This window comes from Pongo abelii, chromosome 1, assembly GCF_028885655.2.
Source record: "Pongo abelii isolate AG06213 chromosome 1, NHGRI_mPonAbe1-v2.0_pri, whole genome shotgun sequence".
Taxonomy (NCBI): domain Eukaryota; kingdom Metazoa; phylum Chordata; class Mammalia; order Primates; family Hominidae; genus Pongo; species Pongo abelii.
In genome coordinates, this window is record NC_071985.2 from 215984896 (window position 1) to 216009408 (window position 24513).

The following is a 24513-nucleotide window of genomic DNA, read 5'->3' on the forward strand; positions in this document are numbered from 1 at the left end:
GCCACACAACGTCACAGATTCGCAGGTGCTGGGGATGAGAACGCGGAAATCTCCAAGGGGTGGAAGGGCCATGATTCTGCCTCCCACAGTTGTGAGAATCAAAATGAGATGTAAACTGTAAAGTCCGTGCACGTGTAGGCTGTTAGTATTGTTGCACCATCTCTGCCAGGCACTGGGATAAAAAATGAGTGAGGCAGAGTCCCACTGCTGCAGGGATACAGGGAGGAGCATCACAGGATTCCTTGAAGGCATATTTATACCATGAAGAGATGCACCAACCAGGTACCCTGGATGTGCCTTTTTCAATGAGGAGGCTGTGTGGGTCCTCAAAGGGCCTGGGATCCAAAGGTCCTGGCTCTGATTGGAAACTGGGAGCCCTTGTTTCTACCCTCGGAGGAGGAAAAGAAGGAAAGAAAACACAAAAACCAGCTTTTCCAATTTATGGATTTGGCAAGGGACCTTTAAAGAAAGATTTTTAATGGAAAGAAGGACCTGGTCCCCATAACCCTCCCATGAGGGACTCCATGGGCGGAGAGCCAGTATCTGCCATGCCTCACGTCCCGCATGGACCCTGCGAGACAGGACACAGGAGGTTCAAATGCTCCAGATTTGGGAAACAGCGCATGTAAGGAGAAGCCCAGGATTCCAAACAACTCCAGACTAGGTCTGCGGCAATCTGGAAAACATTGAAGATTTCCTCCAGACACTGCGGACCCACTCCGGCCTTGCTGACCTGCCCTTCCCATGAGCCCCTATATCCCCCACACCTAGCAGTCTCAGAAGCCACAGGCCACCAGCGTCCTGTTTCCATCCTGTGCCAATACTGCTTTGCTGAGCCTGGTCTCCTCTTGGCCTGATCCTCTCAGCCCCTGATACATCCAGGAAGGATGAGTCTCCCTGTCCTCTCCCAGAATCCGGCTGCCCCATCCCTTCCCCTAGCTCTAGGCCCCAATGAGAGACACTAGCCAATAGGCACTACAACCATCTTATCCAGAAAAGCCCAGGAAGGGGTAGGCCAGGTACCTTCAGGGAGCCCATGAGAATTCCTGCAACCAGGGCCAGGAGCCAAAACCCTGACCCACAGAAAAGTGCTGAGGTCACAGGGGGATAAAGGCAAAACTAAACAGGAAAAGCAAACAACTCCAGAGGGGGCCGGAGTCCATGGGGCTATTGCACTCAGAGGTGAGGGGTGCAGGCCTGAGTCCAGGAAAAACACAGGAAGCCAGCGATCTGCGGCGCTCACATTTCCCAGGCACTGCTGGGTACTCAGGGCTGCTCTTTCAACCACGGCTCCCCCAGCGAGAGCTCAGGGTGGACATGAGTGCACGTGCTTCAGAGTCCACCAGGAGAAGCAAACCCTGTGGGCCTCAGTAGACAGCTTTGAGGGCAGATAGGCCTAGTCCCAGCCCTGCCATTTACTAGCTCCATGAGATTTCAGTAAATTACTTCAGTTCTCCAAGCCTCAGCTGTTCATCTGCAAAATGGGCATATTCAATAATCCCTGTCTTCTAGGGCTCCTAGGGGTACAAGTAATAAGATAATATGGGCCAGATGCAGTGGCTCATGCCTGTAATCCCAGCACTTTGGGACACCAAGGCAGGAGGATTACTTGAGCCCAGGAGTTCAAGAACAGCCTGGGCAACAGAGTGAGACCTCCATCTCTACAAAAAACATGAAAGTTAGGCCGGGCGCGGTGGCTCATGCCTATAATCCCTGCACTTTGGGAGGCCGAGGTGGGTGGATCGCCTGAGGTCAGGAGCTCAAGACCAGCCTGGCCAACATGATGAAACCCCATCTCTGCTAAAAATACAAAACATTAGCTCGGCATGGTGGCACACGCCTGTAATCCCAGCTACTCAGGAGGCTGGGCAGGAGAATCACTTGAACCCAGGAGGCAGAGGTTGCAGTGAGCCGAGATGGCGCCACTGCACTCCAGCCTGGGCAACAAGAGCAAAACTGTCTCAGAAAAAAATAAATAAATAACCAGGCGTGGTGGCACATGCCTGTAGTCCCAGCTACTCAGGAGGCTAAGGCAGGAGAATCGCTCAAGCCTAGAAGGTCGAGGATGCAGTGAGCCATGATCACACCACTGCACTCCAGCCTGGGCAACAGAGTGAGACCCTGTCTCAAACAACAACAAAAAGAGATAATGTACACAGGGCACTTAGCACAGCCTATGGCTCAGCACAGCACCATCAGCACCAGTGAGGTCAGGGGACTCTATCCATGTGGCCTCGGGCCACACAACCACTCTGCCCTTCCCTTCGCTGGCCTCTGTCTTGGCCTCTACAGCTGCCAGAGTCAGACTCCAATAGAAGCCCTAGTGACATGCCATTTGTTTGGGGGTAGGGGGGTGGGGTGGTATTCTTTGGTTGGTTGTGTTTGTTTGTTTTTGAGACAGAGTCTCGTTCTGTCACACAGGCTGGAGTGAAATGGCGCAATCTCGCCTCACTGCAACCTCCACCTCCCAGGTTCAAACGATTCTCCTGCCTCAGCCTCCCCAGTAGCTGGAATTACAGTCACCGACCACCAGGACCAGCTAATTTTTGTATTTTTAGTAGAGACGGGGTTTCACCATGTTGGCCAGGCTGGGTCTTGAACTCCTGACCTCAGTGGTCCACCCATCTTGACCTCCCAAAGTGCCGGGATTACAGGCATGAGCCACTTTGCCCGGTCTGACATGCTGTTTGTTTTCTCCTTGCTTCCACGGAGACATAGACCCTCCTTGTCCTTCTGTCCATCATTCGTTCAACAAGGACGTCTTTGGCACTCACCCCGTGCCTGCCACTGTGCTAAGCCATGAGGTTTGGCAGCAAACAAAACATCCCCCTCCAAAAAATCAAAAAGTCCCTGTGCCCACAGAGGCAACTTCTGGTGGAGAGACACACCTGCACACCCCTCCGCCCTCACAAGATCTCCGTGTTGGGGGAACGAAGAGCCGGCTCTTTTTGCTCTGCTCTCATGTCAAGGGAAGGGACCTCACCAGGAATCACACACCGGGCACTGCCGCACAAGGCTCCCCAGGAGGGACCTATGGAACATTCCACCGACTGCTTAGACGCCACTCTCCCAAGAGCTCAGAGATCATTTCTGAGTGGGCAAAAATCTTTCCTCAAAAAATGTACACACAATCAGATCATTCCTATGAAGCCAGCCACACCCTCTCATCAGGGACCAGGGCATGAGCTCCTGGAGGCAGGGAAGTATGGCAGCCAAGCACCCGGCCTCCGTGTCAGAGGGGCCTTGGTCTCTCTTCTGAATGAGCATCTACTTATCTACATGGAACACTGAGCACATCACCTAACTCCTGGGGTCTCCAGGAGGGTAGCTTGAAGGAAGTGAGTGTGCCGACCACCCTTTGTGCCAACCCTGTACGTCTACTCAGGGGCTTCCTCAGCGGGCACTCCCCCTGCCCCTCTGCCATCCTGAATGGAGAATTTCCATTCACTTGCTGAGCCAGGACCTGGCCCAGAAGTCTTCCCTGACGGCCCCATCCTTGCTCCCCTCCAGTCATTGTCCCAGCTCCCTGGGTGTCCATCTCTGTCCCACTCTGACACATCTGCATCTCCAACCAGACTGAGTTTCTCCACAACTTTACCCCTGGCCCACCCTGGAGATATAAACCCTTGGAAGATTGCAGCCATCACGGCCCTTCCCAGCCCAGGTGCAGGACGAATGGCTGCTGATTCATTTCAGGTCCCTAATCAGGGAGGAGAGGCTGGCTCCTAATTCTGACCTTAATTACATAGTAGCAAGCTCAGCAGAAACCCTCCCCAGGTCCACCCACTCTGGACAGCAAATGAGCACATGAAGGACTTCTCCTCTGGGGGCCTGGGCCTGCAACCTGCATCTCTGAAACCTCCCGTTGGGTGACACCGCCCTGAGAATTAGCCCCTCTTGCTCAGTTTGGGGCACTCCAGGAAGACAAAGCAGGGCTCAAACATGCCTCCCCTCACCAGGGTAGTAAGGATTTAAACTCGGGGTTCAGATGCTTGGGCCATTCATTTGGAGCCTAGACCCCTCCACTGCTTAGGCAAGGAGGCTCTAAGCACCTGGTCCTGAGAGGCCTCAGCTCCCACCACCTCCAGTTGCCCAATTACCCTTCCAACCCAGACCTGACTTGCAGAAGACAAAGAAGAACTGTAATAAAAAGCAAATGCCTTGATTAGGCACCTACCACGAGGCTGGGCATCTTACCCAATGGCCCATTTTACAGATGAGAAAACCAAAAGGGGACTTGACTGACATGAGGACCTGTGGCCAGTATGGGGGCCACAGACAAGATGCAGGCCCTCACCCCAACATCCAGGCTCCTAACCACTAGGCTACACTGCCTCTGACAGGCTCCCAGGCACAGAGGGCAGGGTCCTTAACAGCAACTGTCATAGGAATGGGAGTGATATTAACAAGACAAATGGCAACTGCAAAAATAATTACAATGGGCTGCACGCCCCCCACCCTGAAACCCCCCCAACCTCCCCCACTACACACACACACACACACACACACACACACTGGGGACCCTCCAGCCGTTCGCTTCTCCAAGACAAACCCAACAGAGGGGGTTCTCTCATTGTTTCCCTTTCAGCCACGAACAGACTGACACTTGGAGAGTTTCTGTGACTCCTCCAAGGCCACACAGCTAGGAAGGGACAGAGGTAGGGTTTGGAGCCAGGCCTGCCTCCTGCGGTTTCAGAGGTTTGTGGGCAAAATAAAGGAAAAAGTACCATGAGTTTCTGGAACTGACCTCTTCCCCCAGGGCACAGGGCCTCAGTGAAATGCTTTCCTCCTTAGCCAAAGACCAGTCGGGTCCTCTGGGCCTCAGCTCCACCCCATCCCCACCCACTGCCCGGTGTCTCCCCGTTTCCAACCGCCAAAGCAAAGGAGCAAGGTTCACTCACCCTGTGCCGGGTGGAGCAGCCGCTGGGTCTGGGTCTGCAAAAGAAGAGCAGACAGAGAGCCTGTCAGGCCAGAGGCTGGCCCCAAGCACTCAGGCCTTCCCCGCCCCTTTCCCAGCCTCCCCAGGGGCGCCGCAGACAGGGCCTGGCCAGTCTGGGTGCCTGCTGAGCCCCGCCTCCCTCCCCCAGCCCTGGCTCAGTCATCAGCTCCCCTACCTGGCCTGCACCACCCCCACCCACCCCGTGGCCCACTTCCCAACTCCAGCCAGAACCCGCAGCAGCCACCCTGCCTGCTCTGGGCCTGCCCTCCACCCCCAGCTGCTCCAGGAGCCCGCTGTCCCCAAGCCTGCAGGAAGTTCCAGCTGGTCCGGTCCCCAGATTCTCTCTCGGATAACAGACTCTAAGAGCCCAGAAGCTGCCATTTAACACCAGCTTATCAGGGCCCTCCTGCCCCCCAGGGTTGCCAGCTTCCCAAGGCAGACAGGAGAGGGGACCTCTGGGAGGCTGCTCTTCTGGCTGGTGTGGATTCTTTAGGAGAAGCTGCAGGGAGGACTTCAGAGACACAAGCTCTGGGCAGCAACTGTCTCCAAAGCAAACCTCAGGCCAACCACTTCCATTTACAATGTGCCAAAGTGCGCCAGATGTTGCAGGAATGATAGGAATTTCCAATTCGCAAGGGAAGCCATAGACTGCAGCTTCTTCCCACTGGCTTTTCCCTTCCTGCTTTCTGGGGACAGCGGAGGGGCCACCAGGCATCCCTGAGAGCCTGGAGCTTCCGCCCAGTTCTCCATGCTCCCTGTAGCCCCGGGACCGGAAGTTCCCAGAAACATCTTACCAGTGACAGGGATGGAGTCCAAGTGGATCAGTGGGGGGTCTGTGTCCCTCTCAGGAGCAAGGCTGGGGACACCCAGGGCTGCGCTGGTGTCCTCTTCATCATCACTGTCGTCAAACTCAAAGGCCTCTCCTGGGTCGTCCTCTGCCTCGGAGGAGGGGCCTGGGGCTCCTGGAACCAGCTGATCTCCTGGAAGAGAGGAGGAGTTGGCCAGGCTGCAGGATCTCCGAGGTTTGGTCAATGGAGAGATGGCTGGGGGTAGGTGGGCATGGGCTGGAACTGGGTGAGCACCTCAGGTCTGAGCCAGGGAATGAGAGCCATCAAACTCAAGCCACATGGCCCTACAGTGCTGGTAAGGCCCGGGGGGAGGGGGTTGGTTTAGGTCTCTAAGCAAGTGGCAGTTGAGGGAGGGAAGGGAGTGTGCTCCCGGGGCGAGCCTGTGCACCTCAGTATTTCAATGTATATCTTTCCTCTTCTTATTTCCTGTTTCCCTGTTTTGTGAGCAAGGGGTCTTTTTAAATGTGTGTTTATGCGTGAGCACAAGCTTATTGTATGTTTCTGTGTTGATGTGTCTGTGTGCTTTGTGTGTGCAAATGAGCACGGACAGCACATCCTTCCCATTGCACTTTATTTGGTATGTGCAGCAGCATGAAACACAGCTGCCTGGGAATGCCTGGGCTTGGAGGCAGCCAGCTTGCAGGTACTAGGGCACAGACTGGCTGGTGTAGGGGAAGGCACCGAGCTCCCAGCGTGGAGGTCAGCTCGCTAGGCCTCATTCCCTGCTTTTCCCCTCCTGGGGAACCCCCTTCGTGACTATGAACTCCTGTCCTCCTCGCCCATTAAAGCTCAATTCAAGCAGAGAGACCGTCCCCGCCTACCCTACTATAGGAGGCGTGGCCTCTCCTTCTCTGCCCCTGCCCCTTGTTTGTACTCCCCACCAAGCTCGGATCCCTGAGAGCAGACATCTCACCTGTCTGTCCCCTCTACTGTCGGGTCCTGGACCAGCCCAGACTAGGAGCTCAGCGGCTTTTGTTAAATGAGTGAAGGGATGAATTCTCTATCCTAGAGAGCATGAGAAGCCATTTCCAGCCATTTCACCACATGGAGGTTCCCCAGTCCTCTTCCTAGAAGACTTCCTTCCTAAACTCGGAGCTGAATGGAACTTCAGGAGTTCAGTAACTCCATCCCCTACCTTATGCAAACCATTGCAAAACCAACGGACAGTTTGGTTGTGTTTTTCAACATCTGCCAAGCTGACCACCCTAAGCAGCCCTCTTGTGGGCACATGCCGCACAGCTTAGGCATGAGCTCTGCGCTCACATGGCCCTGTCTGAGCTCCCTGCTGGCTGTGTGGTTCTGAGCAAGTCACTTTGCCTCTCTGAATCTTGGTTTCCTCTGCAAACTGGAGAATAAAAACAGCACTTTCCCCATAAGGCTGACATGAACATCAGCTGAGCTGCAGCTTAGGGTTTCTCAACCTTGGTACAATTGACACTTGGGACTGGATAATTCTTTTTGTGGGTGGAGAGGGGGGCTGTCCTGTGCACTGTAGGATGATTAGCAGCATCCCTGGCTTCTACACCCTACAGGCCCAGGGGACCCTCCAGCTGTGACAACCAAAAATGTCTCCACACATTGCCAAATGTCCTCCTGGAGGGTAAAATCACCACTATCAGAGAACCACTGGGTCGGAGTAGCCCTCGGCACAGTGCCTGTATATGTAAGGATTATGACAACAACAGCCTCAGATCCTTGAGGACAAACAGGATTTTCTAGCCTATGGGTCTGCGGACCCAGCCCTAGCAAATGCTCAATAAACATTAGATGGATGGATGAATGATGGGTGAGGAGGTGACTGGAACAGAGAGATGGACAGATGGGCCAGCAGATGAACAGATGGACAGATGGACATATCTGATTCCAACAGTCTCTTGGACTAGAAAAATCCAATCACTCCCCTACAATGACCTGGAGGTTCCCAGAGCATAATGTTTTGGGGGCAGATGTAGGAAGCCCATTCTTCAGCTGCTCGACTGCAATGGAAGCCCAGAGCACGCCCTCCCTCCCCAGAATAGAAGTACCCAACTTCCTCTGAGGCCACGGAGGAGAAGACACAGCCGCTCCTCCTGGGGCTTTGGGGATCCCTAAGGCCAGGTCAGCAGGGGTGGACTCTGGGCAGCGATGTGGCCTGTAGAGCAAACTCCTTCCCCAGGTGTCAAGAAACAAGTCCTGAGAGAGCCCGAGCTGTGCCCCGGGCAGCTTCCTGATACAGCCTCAGGATCACCTCCATTTACCCAAGACTCCAGAGACAGAAGCAAAGCAATGTGCCCACAGTCAGCAGCTAAGAGGATGGGGATGGACTGGAACCCAGCTCCATTCACCCTCCACACTCTTCTACTAAGCCCTCAGACATTCTGCCCTGCGCTGACATAAAGGGGTTGGGTGGGAGCTGGATCTGTGGTTTTCGGATGCAGTTCCCAACCCCTGGTAGCTCATAAGTTCAATTAGGAGATTCCCAATCAGCATTTCATTTGGTGTTGGATTGATAGCTTGTTTTGTTTCAGATGTTTCTAAACATTGTATTCTAATATTAATAAAATCATATGGGGTATTCTTTTTGATATTATAATACCAAATAAAATGCATTTGGTATTGAATTATTTCAGATGTTTAAAAAATAATGTATTGTGATACTAATGAATTCACCTTGTTATAATTTCAATATTGGTTTTGACACTTCTGTTTCAGTTACATATACACATTGGGTAGGGGTGTGTGTGTGTGTGTGTGCGCACACACGTGCATATGTGCATAGAATCTTCTGCTCATCCTTTGCTCCCTCCACTCCAGCCACATTGATCTCCTTCCTGTACCACAAATGTGCCAGGCATGCTCCTGCCTCAGGACCTTTGCACTTGCAGCCCCAGGGCCTAGCACATTCTTCCCGTGAGTATCTTCTCCTGCTCTCCCCTCTTTCAGGTCTTTACTGCACATCATCTCTCTGCATGCTGTGGCATCTACTGCACGCTGCCATAGAGACCTGCTGAGACTCCCGGTTTGCCCTGCCTACTTTACCTTTCTCTATGGCTGTTGTCAGCCTATGATGCTATATGCTGTTTGTGTTGCTGTCTGTCTCCTCTACTTGAATATAAGCTTCACGAGGGCAGGTATTTTTGTCTGTTTTGTTTGCTGTTGCATCCTTAGCATCTAGTGCAATGTCCAACATATAGGAGGCACATGATAGGCATTTGTCCCCCGGTTGTCATGTCTATGGGTGGCAATTTTCAAAGTTTAAAACATAGGCTGGGTGCTGTGGCTCACACCTGTAATCCCAGCACTTTGGGAGCCTGGGGCGGGAGGATGGCTTCAGCTCAAAAGCTTGTGACCAGCCCAGGTAACATGGTGAGACCTTGTCTCTACTAAAAATGAGAAAATTAGCCGGGTGTGGTAGCATACACCTGTAGTCCCAGCTACCTGGGAGGCTGAGGTGGAGGGATCACTAGAACCCAGGAGTTCAAGGCTGCACTGAGCCATGATTGTGCCACTGCACCCCAGCCTGGGTGACAAAGCGAGACTCTGTCTCAAAAAAAAATAAACAAAAGTAAAAATTGTTTAATAATTTTAAAATCAGCTGGGTGTGGTGGTGTGTGCCTGCAGTCTCAGCTACTCAGGAGGCTGAAGCAGAATGGCTTGAGCCCAGGAGTTTGAGGCTACAGTGAGCCATGATCACACCATTGTACTCCAGCCTGCGTAACAGAGCAAAATCCTGTCTCAAAAAAAAATTTGTTTAAATACTGGAATAAATGACCACAAAGTCCCTACCTACTACTTTGGGGGTACCAGATACAGGCCCATCCTGACTTATACAGGGTTTTCTTAGTCTCTCAGTGTCCACTGGTCCTTGCCTAAGTGAATCTGCTGGGCAGGGAGTGGGGGTGAGGGTCTCCCTTTATACGTGGATGGTGTCACTGCATTGACTAAGGTTTTAGAGTCAGACCACCTGGGTTCAGCTCAGACTCCAGCTCACCCAGGTACCAGCTGGATGAGTGTCGGGTCATTTGACCCCCTCCTGGTTTCCTGATCTGTAAAACGAGGACAATAACAGCAACTACCTCACACGGCTGTTGGGAGGAGGGAATGAATGAACATAAATAAAGCACCTGGTACAGGGTGCGTGCTCACCAAATGTTAGCTTTTCTGACGATGATGATTCTGCTTATTATTATTATCACCATCGTTACATCATCACTGTCATATTATTACCACCATTATCACTGTTATTATTATGATTACAGCTTTGTCATAGCCCAGTCCCTGCTGCTGGGTGAGAAGGGCAGTCCTCTCCAACTCACAGGCAAGACCCGGCCTCAGGCAATCCTGCCCCCAGCCATGTCCAGGGACTCAGGTCACTTCTACACCTTTTTTTTTTTTTAAATGAAGCTCACTCTGTCACCCAGGCTGGAGGGCAGTGGTGCGATCATGGCTCACTGCAGCCTCAACCTCCTGGGCTCAAGTGATCCTCCCACCTCAGCCTCCCAGGTAGCTGGGACTACAGGTATGCGCCACCACGCCCAGCTATTTTTTTTTTTTTTTCATTTTTTGTAGAGACGGGGTTCCACTGCATTGTCCAGATTGGTCTCAAACTCCTGAGCTCAAGCAAGGTTTCTCAAAGTGCTAGGATTACAGGCATGAGCCACTGTGCCTGGCCTGCACCTCCTCCCTTTAAGAGTATGAATAGCTTCAGTTACCCATGCATGCAGTGAGCAGCTCCCAGCATCCAGTGGGCAGGGAGGGGAAGGAGAGGTAAGACACAGTCCTGGCGTTCAGGGTGAGGGACTGTGAGCTCCCCTCCGGAGCTCACTGTGAGGCTGACAGGGCAGAGCCAGCAGGAAAAAACCTAAAACCTCAGAGACTGAGATGGTGCCAAGAGGAAGGGGCTGGGGCTCTCTGGGGCTTCAGGAAGGGCTCCGAGGATGAGGCTGCCCTTGCCCTGAGCCTTAAAGGATGAGACAAGGCCTGACAGGCTCCATCTAAAGCGTGGATTTCAGGCAGAGGCCACAGCAAAGACACAGAACAAACACCAAGTGCCCCGGGGGTGCTGAAGACACGCGCAGGAATGAAGAAGGTCATTAGACAGTTGACAAGGTGCGTGGGGAATCCCCTACTCAGGAATTTGAATTTAATTTGGGAAGGTAATGGGAAGCTCTCAGAGAATGAGAAAACGGCAAAGAGCTGGGTTCACCCAGATGATACTAGCCAGCAATATTAGAAAGAGCTGGAACAACAAATATTTGTCAAATGTTTGCTGAACAGAACAGAATTGACTTAGTCATAAATTTTTTTTTTCTCACTCCCCATGTTCAGGTTCAGGCCTCTTGGTGGGGAGAGGAAAGGGAGCAAGTGCCCATGGCAGCAGGGGCGGGATGGGGCAAGGCCAGGCATGCTGGCACCCAAATCCCAGTCATGAATTAGGAGATGAGATGTGCTTGTCCCCAAGGCCGCCTTCTATCCTCCCCCCAGGCAATCAGGCATTGCTCCTTATCAGAAGGAAAACTCAGGAGGCCCATCCCAGCACAGCTGAGAGCTGAAGGAAGAGCTTCCTAACTGCCTGCACAGGTAGCACAGCCAGAGCTGGTCACTCATGCCCCTGATGTTCCTGGACACACCCGGTCCTTGTGAGAACCAATACAAGCGAGTCCAGGAGGCGGGGGACCCTGGGAAGCCACCCATAGCCACAGAGAAGACAGGTCTGCTGTGCTGCTCCCCACCCCCCACCCCAGAAGAACCCCGAGGCTCAGGGAGGAGGAGATGCCTCATTTGGCTCTCCCAGGGGTGCAGGGCATGGCACACGCTGTCTGTCCTGCTGACACCCACGATGATAAGCACTCCCATCAGTGAGCAATTGATTACCCCATGCCCATGCCTGACATATATTTAAACCTTGCAACAGCCCAGGAGAGGGTATCATTGTCCCCATGTTTACTGATGATGAAACTAAGCTACAGAGACAACATGTCACTTAACCAACCCCACAGTCTAAGTGGCAGGGTCAGGATTCAAACTCAGATGCGGCTGATGACAAAGCCCTCACTCGTTACCATCTGCAATTCTGCCTGTCTCACAGTGGTACAAGAGGACAGGAAGCTGCCGCCGTGGGTGAAACAGCCCTGGGCCCAGTTCCTCCCGGGCGGGGCCTGGATTCCACCCGCGGCGTCTGAGGCCCCAGTGCCAGGGTTGCCAAATAAAATACAGGACACAGACTTGAATTTCAGATAAACGACGAATAATTTTGTTAGTATAAGTATGTATTTTTCTTTTTCTTTTTTTTTTTTCTTTTTTGAGAGTCTTGCTCTGTCACCCAGGCTGGAGTGCAGTGGTGTGATCTCGGCTCACTGCAACCTCCATCTCCCAGGTTCAAGCAATTCTCCTGCCTCAGCCTCTCAAGTAGCTGAGATTACAAGTGCCACACCATACCCAGCTAATTTTTGTATTTTTGTAGAGATGCGATTTCACCACGTTGGCCAGGCTGGTCCCAAATTCGTGACCTCAAATGATCTGCCCGCCTCGGCCTCCCAAAGTGCTGGGATTACAGGCATGAGACACCATGCCTGGCTGTATTTTTCTTTTACTTTCTCTCTTTTTTCACTAAATGCGGCAATGCTACCACTGTGCAACAGCCTGACCCTGTGGCGCAGCCCTCTCCCCCAACCTCAGTTCCTCACCCCTGATTTATAAGCTTCAGCCTGAGACCCCCGTGTGTTCACCTCTCGGGGGATCTCAGGGAGACAGGAAAAGGACTGACCCTTGCCCAGAGCCTCCTCCGTAAGCAGAAAGTTACTTCTATTTTGTAGACAAGGAATGTAAGACAGAGGATGCGGCCCAGGCAGGGCCAGCAGCCAGCAGAGCAGACTTCCCACCCGGCGCCACGCTGCTCCAGAGCAAGGCCCTCCGCCAGCCCTCGGCGGCCCCCTTCTAAGAAGGGATGAGAAGGACAGGAAGCCCTGGGTACGGTACCTATGGCAGGCTGTGGAGGAGGGTTGGAGGAAGCCATCAGACAAGTTCCAGCTCAGACCAGCACCGTCCCAGCTACACACCTGTGGAAAGAAGACCAGAAATCGCATTAGCTGGAGTCAGGGCTGCAGTTTCAGCTACTGAGACGAGTCACTGGCTCACAACCTGTGCTTCAGCCCAGTGGCTCTCAGAGCCCAGGGCAGCCCCAGAAAGGCCCCAGCCTCCAGCCTTCATAAATCATTAACCCATAGAAACACCAGCAGCTGTGCAGCCCAAATCCTTCTTCCCAGAAAACCCTGCAGCCACAGACCTTCCTGTTGCCAGTGCCAAGGGACCTGCAGGGACCTGCTGGGTGTCCCTCCTCATCCCCTCTGGCTTACAGGTGAAGCTCTGGCCCCAGAGTCCAGGGTCATGCTCAGCCCCCAACCTTCCAGGAATCAGATCACACCTGACTGTCATAAATGGGGCTGGATACTTCCTCCTCCTGGCTGCCCAGGAAGCATGGGCTCCCTTAGGTCTGCCCACTCCTGTCAGTCCCTTCCGGTGGCCCTGCTGAAGGCCACTCTCACTCTGCCTCTTCCTGTCCCGCCCCATGGGTTGACCAGCAGGCAGGAGGTAACCTGGCCTTGGCACACGGGTGTGAGGAAAGCAATGGCTCCAGAGGCCAATGGCATAAGACACGGACAGAATCCTAAATGCTCAGCTTGGGGGCACAGTTCCTCCTGGCCCAAGGTGGCACCGCCCTCCCCTCACAGTGGGAGCTCACATAAGCAAAAGGCTGATGCCTCCAGTGGGCTTCCTGGGCCCTGGAGCCAACCCTGCCCCCGCTCCCTACTGTCACCTTCAATTGTGCACTGGGGGCTGTCCTCCTAGACATCCTGTGGAGGAGAGAATGCACCCTGGGGAGAAAGCACCCAGCCCTCTGGTCTAATCTGCCCAGGCCACAAACTGGCTGTATTCCTGTTTTCCTTTCCATTCCTAAAGGCTTTATTTTTATTAAATTGGCTTACTAAACAAAAATGAAATGCAGGTTAATGGCAATATTAGTAACAGTAGACATTCTTGCATTGCCAACGATATCTCAGGCATAATTTTAAGCACTTTACAAATACTAACATCTATTAGTCCAAATTATAAATGAGAAAATGAGACCAAGAATGGTTAAGTAACTTGCCCAAGATCACAAAGCTAGGAAGAGCCAGGGTTCGAACCCAGGCCATGGGGCTCTGGAGTCTGTGCTCAGAAGCAGCCACTACACTCTAGCACCTTTCAAGACCCAAACAATACAACAGGTAGACAATGAAAAGTTAGTCTCCGAGCCGGGCACGGTGTCTCACGCCTGTATCTCAGCACTTTGGGAGGCCGAGGTGGGCGGATCACTTCAGGTCAGGAGTTCGAGACCAGCCTGGCCAACATGGTGAAACTCCATCTCTACTAAAAATACAAAAATTAGCTGGGCATGGTGGCACACGCCTTTAATCCCAGCTACTCAGTAGGCTGAGGCAGGAGAATCGCTTGAACATGGGAGGCAGAGGTTGCAGTGAGCCAAGACCGTGCCACCGCACTCCAGCCTGAGAAACAGAGCAAGACTCTGTCTCAAAAAATTAAAAAAAAAAAAAAAGTTAGTCAACCTCCCACCCTGGTTGCCCTAATCCCCCAGTCCCCCAGAAGAGATGACTGTTACTGACTTCTCAAGAATCCTTCCAGAACTCTCCCATGCATGGGCCAACTTGCATATCTGCAGATATGCCTTGTTTCATACAGAAGGAGAACACAGCACTCACAGTGCTGCAAATGCCTTTTTAACCTAAATCTCAGTGATGATTTCAGAATAGTACTAATACATAGAAATCAACCCCACTTTTTTTAACAGCTGCATAGTAGGTTTGGTTTTGTTTTGATGAAGGTGTTTTTTGTGGGGGTATAATTTATATAGCCCCCATCGATAGGTACTGAGGCTGCTTTGGTCTCGGTTTCCCAGGTTGGAGAGCAGTGGCACAATCATGGCTCACTGCAGCCTGGAACTCCTGGGTCAAGTGATCCTCTCGCCTCAGCCTCCCCAGTAGCTGGGACTACAGGCACACACCACCATGCCTGGCTAATTTTTTAAAATTTTTTCTAGAGATAGGGTCTTACTCTGTTGCCCAGGCTGGTCCCAAACTCCTGGGCTCAAGCTATCCTCCCTTGCTGACCTCAACAAGTGCTGAGATCACAGATGTGAACCCTGACACCTGCCTGCATTTCTCACTGTGACTGATGATACCAGTTACTCTCTGCTAAGCATGTGACTGTGCCTTTTAGACCCACACTGAAAACTCTCAGGACTAAACTTTTACTTCAGCAAAGGGTTTTGGAAAACAAACCTGTAGCTGCACGGCACTCCTGCTACAGGGCCCCCTCCCAGTGGGCTCATTCAAAACCGCTGAGGTCTGCTCAGCCTTTCTCTGAGGGCTCTGGTGCCCCAAGAGTTCCAGGAGGGAAGCAGCAGAAAGACCTATACCCATTTTACAGAAGGAAAAAGGAAGGCACTTTGCCCAGCCTCCTGTCTAAATTGCTCCTTAAATACAATTTGATGATGATATAGAAAGAGACTGCTACTTTACCCTGGGGCCAAAACCCAGGATCCTTCCCTTCCAGGGCAGAAAGTCCAATGTCCTCCCCTTTCTTCACCCTTCGGGGCTGATTCCTGCCCTCCCCTCCAAAGCCCAAGGCTTTCCCTAGAAAGGAAGAGAGACACCAACATGTATGGAGGCTGACGCTTTATTAGCATTATTCCATCTAATTCTTATAACACCCCAGCTTACGGATGAGGAAACAGAGGCTCAGAGAAGCAAATATTTGCCCCAGGTCACAGAAGCAAGAGGACAAGGTGACCACACTAGGATTCCAGCCAGTGAGCCCTGACCCTAAAGCCTAATCTCAATCCTCTGATCGCACTGCCTCCCTAGCCTTTGGGGCTGGAATCTGGAAGGTGTTTGCTACAGGCTAATGAGGGGCTCTGAAGTGTCGGGAGGAGGACACAGGCCAGCAAGCCCTGCCCATACCCATAGGCCTATGGCCACCATTTTGCACACACAGGCCGCTAGTCTCAGAAGGATGTGGACAAGGGAGTGGGGATGGCTCACAGCAGCCCCCTGCCACCACTACAGATCCTCACAGGGTTAGAAAAGAGTTCAGGTTCCCTGATACCACCTGGGTTCCACTCAGCAGCTATGAGACCTTAGATGCGTTAATCCTATCTCTGGGCCTCAGTTTACTCATCTGCAAAATGGGGATTAAAAAGTACCCACTTCAGGCTAGTCATGGTGGCTCATGCCTGTAATCCCAGCACTTTGGGAGGCCGGGGCAGGCAGATCACTTGAGGTCAGGAGTTCGAAACCCACCTGGCCAACATGGTGAAACCCCATCTCTACTAAAAATACAAAAAATTAGCCGGGCGTGGTGGCACATGCCTGTAGTCCCAGCTACTTGAGAAGCTGAAGCAGGAGAATCACTTGAACCTGGGAGGTGGAGGTTGCAATGAGCCAAGATCACACCACTGCCACTCCAGCCTGGGCGACAGAGCAAGACTGTCTCAAAAAAAATAAATAAATAAACAATAACCATTCTCATCTTTAAAAAGAGAACTAATACAAAAGCATGGCGTGTCAGAACCAGAAAGTAGCTCCAAGAGGGCAGTGCTGCTCTTGCTTTACAGATGTGGAAACTGAGTCCAAAGGAGGAGGGCACTGCCCACAGCACGGTGACTCTCTAGGCGGTGACAGCGAAGGCCGTGGTTAGAGGATAGGATTTGGTGCCAGGATGATTCAGGTTCAAATCCCAGCTCTGCCACTTGCCACAGCAGCAGTTAATTCCTTTCTGACTGGGGCAGTGGGAAGAAGACCAGCACCTGCCTCCTGAGCGTCCTATGCTGATGAAATGAGGACCCAGCAGTGGGTGTGACGAATTCTACACTCCGTGCCCTGCACGGAGTAAGCTCTGGGTAGACAGGGGCCTCTGTTACCATGGGGACCCTATCCAGGCTATGGTTGGGTGGTGGGGTTATAGGAGATTGTCTTCTCTTGGAGGTCACCTTTTTAACAATGACTGCCAAACCCAAGGGACAGGCGGACACTGAACAGTTCCCCTTCCTGCTACTGTGTGGAATGGCTGAGGAGGAGGCAGCGCTCAGACAAGGGAAGAAGAGGGGAGGCCCCAGCTCCCGGCTATAGGGTGTGCCCACCAGAGGCCCAGAGCAGGTTAGGCTCAGTGACGGGACCACCCAGAGCAGCCCGGCATTGGCACCTCCCTCTGCCCTCAGCTGCCCAGCTCATCACAGCAGGTGTCTTCCTGGCTTGGATAATTTAGTCAAAGTGCTTATTAGTTCCCCTCCCTCTAGGGTTCAAAGTCCATCTGCCCAGAGGCCCCACTAGGAAACCCTCCTCCTGCCTGCCCCTGTCCCACCCCAGGCCCCCCAAGACCATCTCCCATCCCTCACACGTCAAGCTGCCCCATCCCTCTTCCACCTGAATGAGGCCTGGAGGAAGAAAACACCTGGGGGTCTTGAAAGGCTGGAAGGCTGCGCAAGTCGTGCCTTGAGGACAGGGAAGGCCGGCCTCTTTCTCCAACAAGGTCCAGGCAGAGGCGGGGGAAGCAGCAGCTGGGCTGCTGGGCTGAGCTGGGCAGCGGCCACCCAGCCCTGCCCAGAGAAAAACAAGGAATCGGTTCTGGCCCAAGCACCCTTGTCAAGCTCTGGCCTCAGAGGCCCTCTGCAGGGCCCACCTCCTGAAGCAGAAAGAAGGTGGGGAATGTGGGGAAAGACCAGGTGCTTGGGCTGGTCAGGACCAGAGCTCCTCCACGTACCTGTGTTCTCTGAGAGGTCTCTGGCTTTCAGCTCTCATTCGACACACGTTAGGCCAACCCGCCTGCCACCTCTGCTGCCACAGAGACACTCTACAAACACACCTGCCACATCACCTTGTTGCTTCAAACCCTTCCCCATCACTGTCAGAATGAAGCCTGGGTCCTAAGCAAGGCCCTCCAAGATTCGCCCCCTCCACCGACCTCTTGGATCTCAGCAGCTCCGGGCCTGGCCTGGAACTCTGCTCTGGCTCTCACGAATGGCTTTCAGCCCCATGATCATGCCACCCAACCTGTTTTACATCTCCAGGCCTTTGCTTAAGCTGTCTGTTCCCTCCACATAGAATTCTCTCTCACAACCAGCAAGCAAATTCCTATTCAGTCGTCAAAACCCAGACCCCATTTCTCCTCTACAAAGCTTCCTTACACCCATTTCACACAGTGGTTTCCAGTTTTGAAGATTTTTAAAAATAGTTATGTCCCAGGCCCACACCCGGAGGTTCTGATTCAGTGGCTCAGAGGTGCAGCTGATAGGGGCCAACAGGCTATTTTCAAAGAGCATGGGTGGTGCTGGGACACGTACACGCCTGCGGACACAGCCCCATTATAACTGTTGCCCTCCCCAAGAGCCTGTGACCTCTCTGGGGGCACTGGGCTTCTTTCCATCTCAGCATGGGTAGCACTGGGTCTGGCCCAGGGTACACACTAGATAACAGCTATGACCTTCCCCTGCTTGGGACCCACCCAGCATGGAACCAAAGGGCACAGACCAGGAACCCATGAGGCTGGGACATCCCTGGACCTGGGGAGCTGCTTGCGTGGGGCTTCAGCCCAGAGGAGGGGAGAACAGATGGAAGGTGAGGTACAAGCCCTCCTGGTGTCCTCTGCCTGTCCTGAAAGCCCAGGGCCCGGAAGGAAGAGAAGTGGATGCAAACTGCACAATGGAGCTGGAATAGGAAGTGGGGCGGGGTCTCCTGACCAAGAAGAGGGCCCACGGCTACCCCACGCAGGGCAGCAAGATGCCCACAGCTCTTCTCAGTGCAAAGGGCCACCTGGTGGAGAGTCCGGGATAGGGAGAGAGGAGCTGCCTTCAAGAAAACACAGGCAGAGCTATAGCAGGAGGGACACAGGCAGAAGAGAAGGATGAGGTGCGTGGACAGGAACCCGGCCTCAGTATGAAGCCAGCCCAGACAACGTTCATCCTCTGCTCTCCAGCAGCCCCACTCCAGAGCAGGCAGCGCTCTGCGCCTCCTGTGCTTACTTGTCAGGTGCAGGTGTAAATAAGATGACATTGGACAATGCTGGTAGGTTTGTAATGAATGTCAGTTTCCTCCCAGGGTTCCTGCTGGTCCCTGAGGACCAACAGCATTTTCTCATTTTACAGACTGCTAAACTAAGTCCAAGACAAACGTATTCCACCAGAACACCAGGCCTGAGATCACAAAATTTGAAATGACAATAGCTGATGCCTCCGAGCACTGTGTGCACCAGGCCCCATACTGAACATTTTAGTTTGCATCTCATTTGATTCCCATAGCAGATGACGAAAATGAGGCTGACAAGAGACTGAGGGGCATCCCCAAGGCCACACAGCTACTGAGCCCCTGGGAGCCAGAGGGCAGGACCCTCAGCCTGGTCCCAGGCCCAGGGTGGAAGGGGGAAGTACGGGAGTGGGTGGGTCAGGGAGCGTCCTCCCAGACCCTCCTCAACCCTGCAGGTGCCAGAGCTGCAGAATCTGGCAAGGGACCACACACCCCAGCTCCTCCCTCACCCACCTGATGGACACACTCAAAGGGCTTCCCGAGGTGGGGGCAACTCCAACTTCCTTTCCTCTTCACCAGGGAGGGGGAGGGGAGCTCTGAGAAGGGGGCCTGCCTCGCTGGGGCAGGGGCCAAGTTTGGTCAATGGCTGGAGCCTCAGACAATGGAGACTCTGTACTGAGCCCAGAGTCAGTGGCACCCACCCTCACGCACTGACCTCCTAGGGAGCCCCTGGTGAGGATCCACAGGCAGGAAGAGTGGGGAGCACTGGGGAGGGGGCCCTGGGAGTAGGTCTCTGTGGGAAGGAGCCGACCCTGAGGCCAGGCCAGAAGGGACCCCTGGGGGCTGTTGCCTGGGAAACCAGAGCCAGCCTGGAGAAGCGGCTAGACAGCGTGGGAGGGGGGCAGCCCCAGACTCTGTCTCCAGCCCCCCTCCTCCACCTCCTCCTCCTGCTCTTCCTCCTTCCCTCCCAGCCCCCAGACACATTAACCCCTTTGTCCCCAGCGATCCAGCCCAGCAGAAGGAGTGAAGAAGCTGAAGTGCTGGAGGAAGCCGCCTGCCATCAGCTGAACTGACCCCCCTCTTCTCCAGAGAACCCCAGACCCTCGGCCCCACATCAGGGATGTCCCTGCGATGGGACACCGTGGCTTCCACCTGGAAGCCAGAGAGGGGACAGCAGCTGGCATGACACAGACTGTGTGCCATCACCTCGCCCATCCGAGCCTCAGCTTCCCCACCTACAACAGGGATGCCCACCTCCCAGCTGCTGGGCGTCCTCGCTGCTGGGCCCTCGCCACTCAGCATGAGAGTGTGTTTAGGCTGCAGGCAGCCTGAGAGGCGGGTTTCCTCACCTCCTTTTTAGACACAGGGAAGCCGAGGCTCAGTTGGGGAAGGGACCTACCCAAAGCCCCCTGGGAGGATGAGGCAGGCAGGGAAAGGGAGGTCCGTGTGCATCCCTGCAACCCAGCAGGTCTACACAGACGGAAGAATGGCAGGAAAGAGCTGGAGCTCAGGGAGGGGCACTGCCAAGGGAGACAGTAGGATTTGGGGGCACACACGGGGGTGTCTACCGCTCCCCAGACATCAGGGTGGAGCCAAAGGGAGGGGCAGGGTTGCTCCTGCTACACCTCAGGGCTGAACTAAAGCCTCCAGGGGGCCAAGCTGAGGTGCAATCTTTGGAGAATCTGTGACCCCAGTTCACCCTCCTCACCTCCAGGGGTCAGGCTCACCTCCTCTAGCTTTCCCAAAGTAAGCCGCTCATCCCGTCACTCCCTTCCCCACTCAGCCAACTTCTCACTGCACACCTACTGCCTGCCAGGCGCCCGCTTGGCACTGGGGACAAAGAAACAAAATAGAGCTCCGGGTTCCTGTCCTCAGGCAGCAGCCACAGGAGGCCAGCGGGTACATACCCAAGGCAGGGGCAGGCACAGTGCCCCACTTCCAGATCAGAGCCAGGGCAGGGGCTCGGGGATCAGGCATGTTCCGATCCTGGCTCTGCCACTGGCTTAAGCTTCTTAGACTCACTTAGCTATGTAAGTAAAAGGGGGGAGTGTGCAAGGAGGTGAGGCTCTCTCTGGTTCAGATGAGGAACAAGTAAGGTAATAAACTTGGCCCAGCCCTGGGCAGGAACTCACCTAAAGCACAACAGAGGGACGGCAGGAAGGGGCCCGCACCGTGCTCTCCATCGGCCGCAGGTGGGAGCTAACCCACAGCTAAACTCTCCACTCCTGCAGTTTTCTACCCTGATATTCCCACAAGGCCCCATGGAGCAGGGGGCTGAGGAGGGCATCCCAGGCTCCCAAAATGGACCCAGTACAAGGCATTCTCGTCTGCCGGTGCCCTGGTGGTCTCTCCCAGGCCGCACCCTCCCGCATCGAGTGGATTGACCCCCCGCAAGCAAAGAATTCGGGCTGGGTCGGGGAGATGGTTGCGCACAGCTGGATCTCAGAATTGCTGCCCATCCGTGGCCCCTGCCTTTCTGAGCGGAATTACCTGCAGGGGTCCCCTGCCCATCCCATCACTGGTCCACAGGTCTGCAGATGGGCAACTGGAGGAGCCCCCCAAACTGGCCTCTGAGCTGATGCCAGAAATGAGATGGGGTAAGGAGGGCAGGGAGGAGTGTTTTGCATGGTACAAGGACGTCTTTTTGGGGTAGAAGCCGAGGCCACCAAGAGACACAGCTCCTCTCTACTGGATCATTCCCAGCAAATAGAAATACGCGGCCAGACACGGTGGTTCATGCCTGTAATCCCAGCACTTTGGGAGGCCAAGTCTGGTGGATCACTTGAGCTCAGGGGTCCAAGACCAGCCTGGCCACGGTGGTGAAACCCTTTCTCCACTAAAAATACAAAAATTAGCTGGGCGTGGTGGCACGCACCTGTAATCCCAGTTACTCGGGAGGCTGAGGCAGGAGAATCGCTTGAACCCAGGAGGCAGAGGTTGCAGTGAGCCAAGATTGCACTACTGCACTCCAGCTGGGGTGACAGAACAAGACTCCATCTCAAAAAAATCATAATAAATAAATGAATAAATACGCTGCGTTACTGCTCATCTGATCCCATACCCTCTCCACCCACTACCCCATTTCTCTGCTCCCCTTTACAAGACTTCCCCGAGGAGTGCCATGCTCCGTCTCCTGTCCCTGTCTCCCATTCTGTGCTGAGCTACCTATCCCCAACCAAGTGTGTGCCCACAGTTTTGCCAGCCAGCTCACGAGGTCACCTGCGGCCTCCACTACACCGGTTCTGATGGACACATCTCGGTCCCCATTCTGCCTGACCTGCCAGCTGCTCCCTTCTTTCACCTCTCGCTCTGACTCCCCTTCCTCCGCTCCTCCTTCCTCCCTCCAGGTTGGCAGTTCCCAGGTTCAGGCTACACCGCGGCTCCTCCCCAGGCCACCTGGGCCACCTGGCTCACTTCGTGGGTCCTAAGCCATGGCCACAGTGATGCCTCCAGCCTGTCCTGCCCTTGAATTCCAGGCTCCACCCCTCTGCCTGCTCTGTGTCTTCACTCAGTGATCGATCGGGCATCTCAGCCTTAACATGCCCATACCCACCTCCTGATCACCATGCTGCCACGAACAAAGAACCCTGCTCCTCCCAGTCTTCCCATCCCGCTTGCTAGCTCCATCCCACCAGCTGCTAAGGCCAAAACCTGGGAGTCATCCTTGACACCTTTGTCTCACACCCAGGGCCCACCCTTCAGCAAACCTGCTGGCTCTATCTTCAACATACGCCCAGAATCCGAGCGCATCTCATCCCCTCCACAGATACCACCGTGCCCCAAACCACCATCATCTCTCACCTGGGCTATTCAAAACGCCTCCTGACCAGTCCCTCTGCTCTCACCTCTACCCCTGCCCTGACATGTTGTTCTCAACACAGCAGCCAAGTTCATCCTCCACTCAGAGCCCTGGAATGCTTTCCTATCTCATTTAAGGAAGACTCAAGTCCTCATTTTGGTCTCCGAGGCCCCATGTGTCAGAGCCCCCACAACCTCCCTGACTTCATGTCCTACCTCTCTCCACACAGCTCACTCTAGTCACTACCACCTTCCAGCTCCCTGAATGCCCCAAGCATGTTTCTGCCTCAGGGCCTTTGCACTTGTGGTTCCCACTGCCTGAAATGCTGTTCCCCCAGATACCCACACACTGCTGCCTTCACCTTCAGGGCTCTGCTCCAAAGTCGCTGTATCAGAGGCCTTCTCCTGACAGCCCACACACATCCCCTGACCCAGTGTCCCCATCCTCACAGGATTTAACACCTCTGGCAACTCCAAATTTTAGTTATTTATCAGTTTCCTCCTATCAGAATGTGGACTCCTTGAAGGCAGGACTGTGACCACTGTTCACCGCTCTTATCTGCACCCAATGCACAGGCCTGACACACAGGCGACCCAAGGCACAGTTGCTGAAGGAATGCAGAAATCCCTCGTCCCAAGTCGGGCCCCGGGGGAGGAGGCGGCCACAGCTGGGCCCCTCCCTTCTGAAACCAGCCTGCACCCAGGACAGCTCCTCCCCAGTAAGCTTCACAAACAGATTCACGGCCAAGTTGCAAAGGGGCAGTTCCCAAAACCAGAGTGGAAAGAGGTCCGGGGCTGATGCCAGGAAATGATCAGAAGGGGAGGAGTGGGACAGGGCCGGAGAAGGACTTGGACTATTTTTAAAAACTCTCTCCCAAAAAGACCACATTCTTCCTCTGGTGAGTCAGAAGCATGTGGCCAGGCAAAGGGGACAGGATCTGCGAGCCTCCGCGGCTGCTACTGTCACCAGGCAGGCACATACCCCAGCCTTTCCCACGGGGCAGGTGTGAGACCCTGGCATCTATTCAGCTTCCCAGGGAAGGAGCAAGGCTGGGCACGGGTGTCCCAGGTTGGCAAGCCACAGACAGCAAACCAGGCCTCCCTTTCAAAGCCCACAGGGTCCCATCTGGCTCCAAGCTCTTTCTTCAGGCCCAAACTCTGCCTGGCAGGGAGGGGGCTGTTCACTCTGTCCCAAAAGGGAGCTCTGGGCAGGAAAGAAATAGCCTTTGCAAAGCTCAGAGCTAAAAACAGCTCAACCCACCCAACAAGGGCAGGGCAAACAGGCCAGCAGCATCTGAGGAATCCTGAAATGCAAGCCCAGCATGAAGACCCAGGACACCCGGGGGCCCTCAGCCACACAGCTCAGGATAGCTCTGGCTGAATTCAGAGCAGCCAGCCTTATTATTCAAACCACGCCCCTCAGTGATCTGCTGTCCTCCCCAGAGAAGGGTGTGAGTGTAGTTCCAGCTGTTTTGGGGCAGCTCTGGAGGGAGTTGGCTCTGAGCACTGCTCCAGGCCAGGGGATCTGGTGCCTCCCCTAATCCTCCCAGCAGTTCCAGCTCTTCTGGGGCACCTCCGGAGGGAGTTGGCTCTGAGCACTGCTCCAGGCCAGGGGATATATCTGGTGCCTCCCCTAATCCTCCCACCAGTTCCTCCAGGGGCAGAGCCAACCCACGAATGGCAGGCACCTGACCCCATTTTACAGAGGAGGAAACTGAGGCTCAGAGAGGTAGAGAGATTTGTCCAAAGCCAAGAATCTGATCAAAGGTGGATCCATGATTAGACCTAAGGTCTTTCAGCTGTGACTGGAAAGATCCATCAGGATCAGGCCAATGGGTCCATCCCACTCCCTTGCAATTAACTTCACAATCTG

The 24513-nt window shown here is 54.1% G+C and overlaps 1 protein-coding gene across 1 annotated transcript in view; it reads right to left on the bottom strand.

Annotated features, from left to right (window-relative positions):
- The window catches only part of ARHGEF10L (Rho guanine nucleotide exchange factor 10 like), a gene marked incomplete at its 5' end in the record, with an annotated part of 123390 nt that extends 110463 nt beyond the window's left edge, over nt 1–12927 (bottom strand). Inside the window, 3 exon segments of the mRNA NM_001134135.1 lie at nt 4902–4935; nt 5734–5919; nt 12745–12927. Of these exon segments, the coding sequence (NP_001127607.1) occupies nt 4902–4935; nt 5734–5919; nt 12745–12781 (257 nt within the window).
- Nucleotides 12928–24513: the final 11586 nt, after the last annotated feature.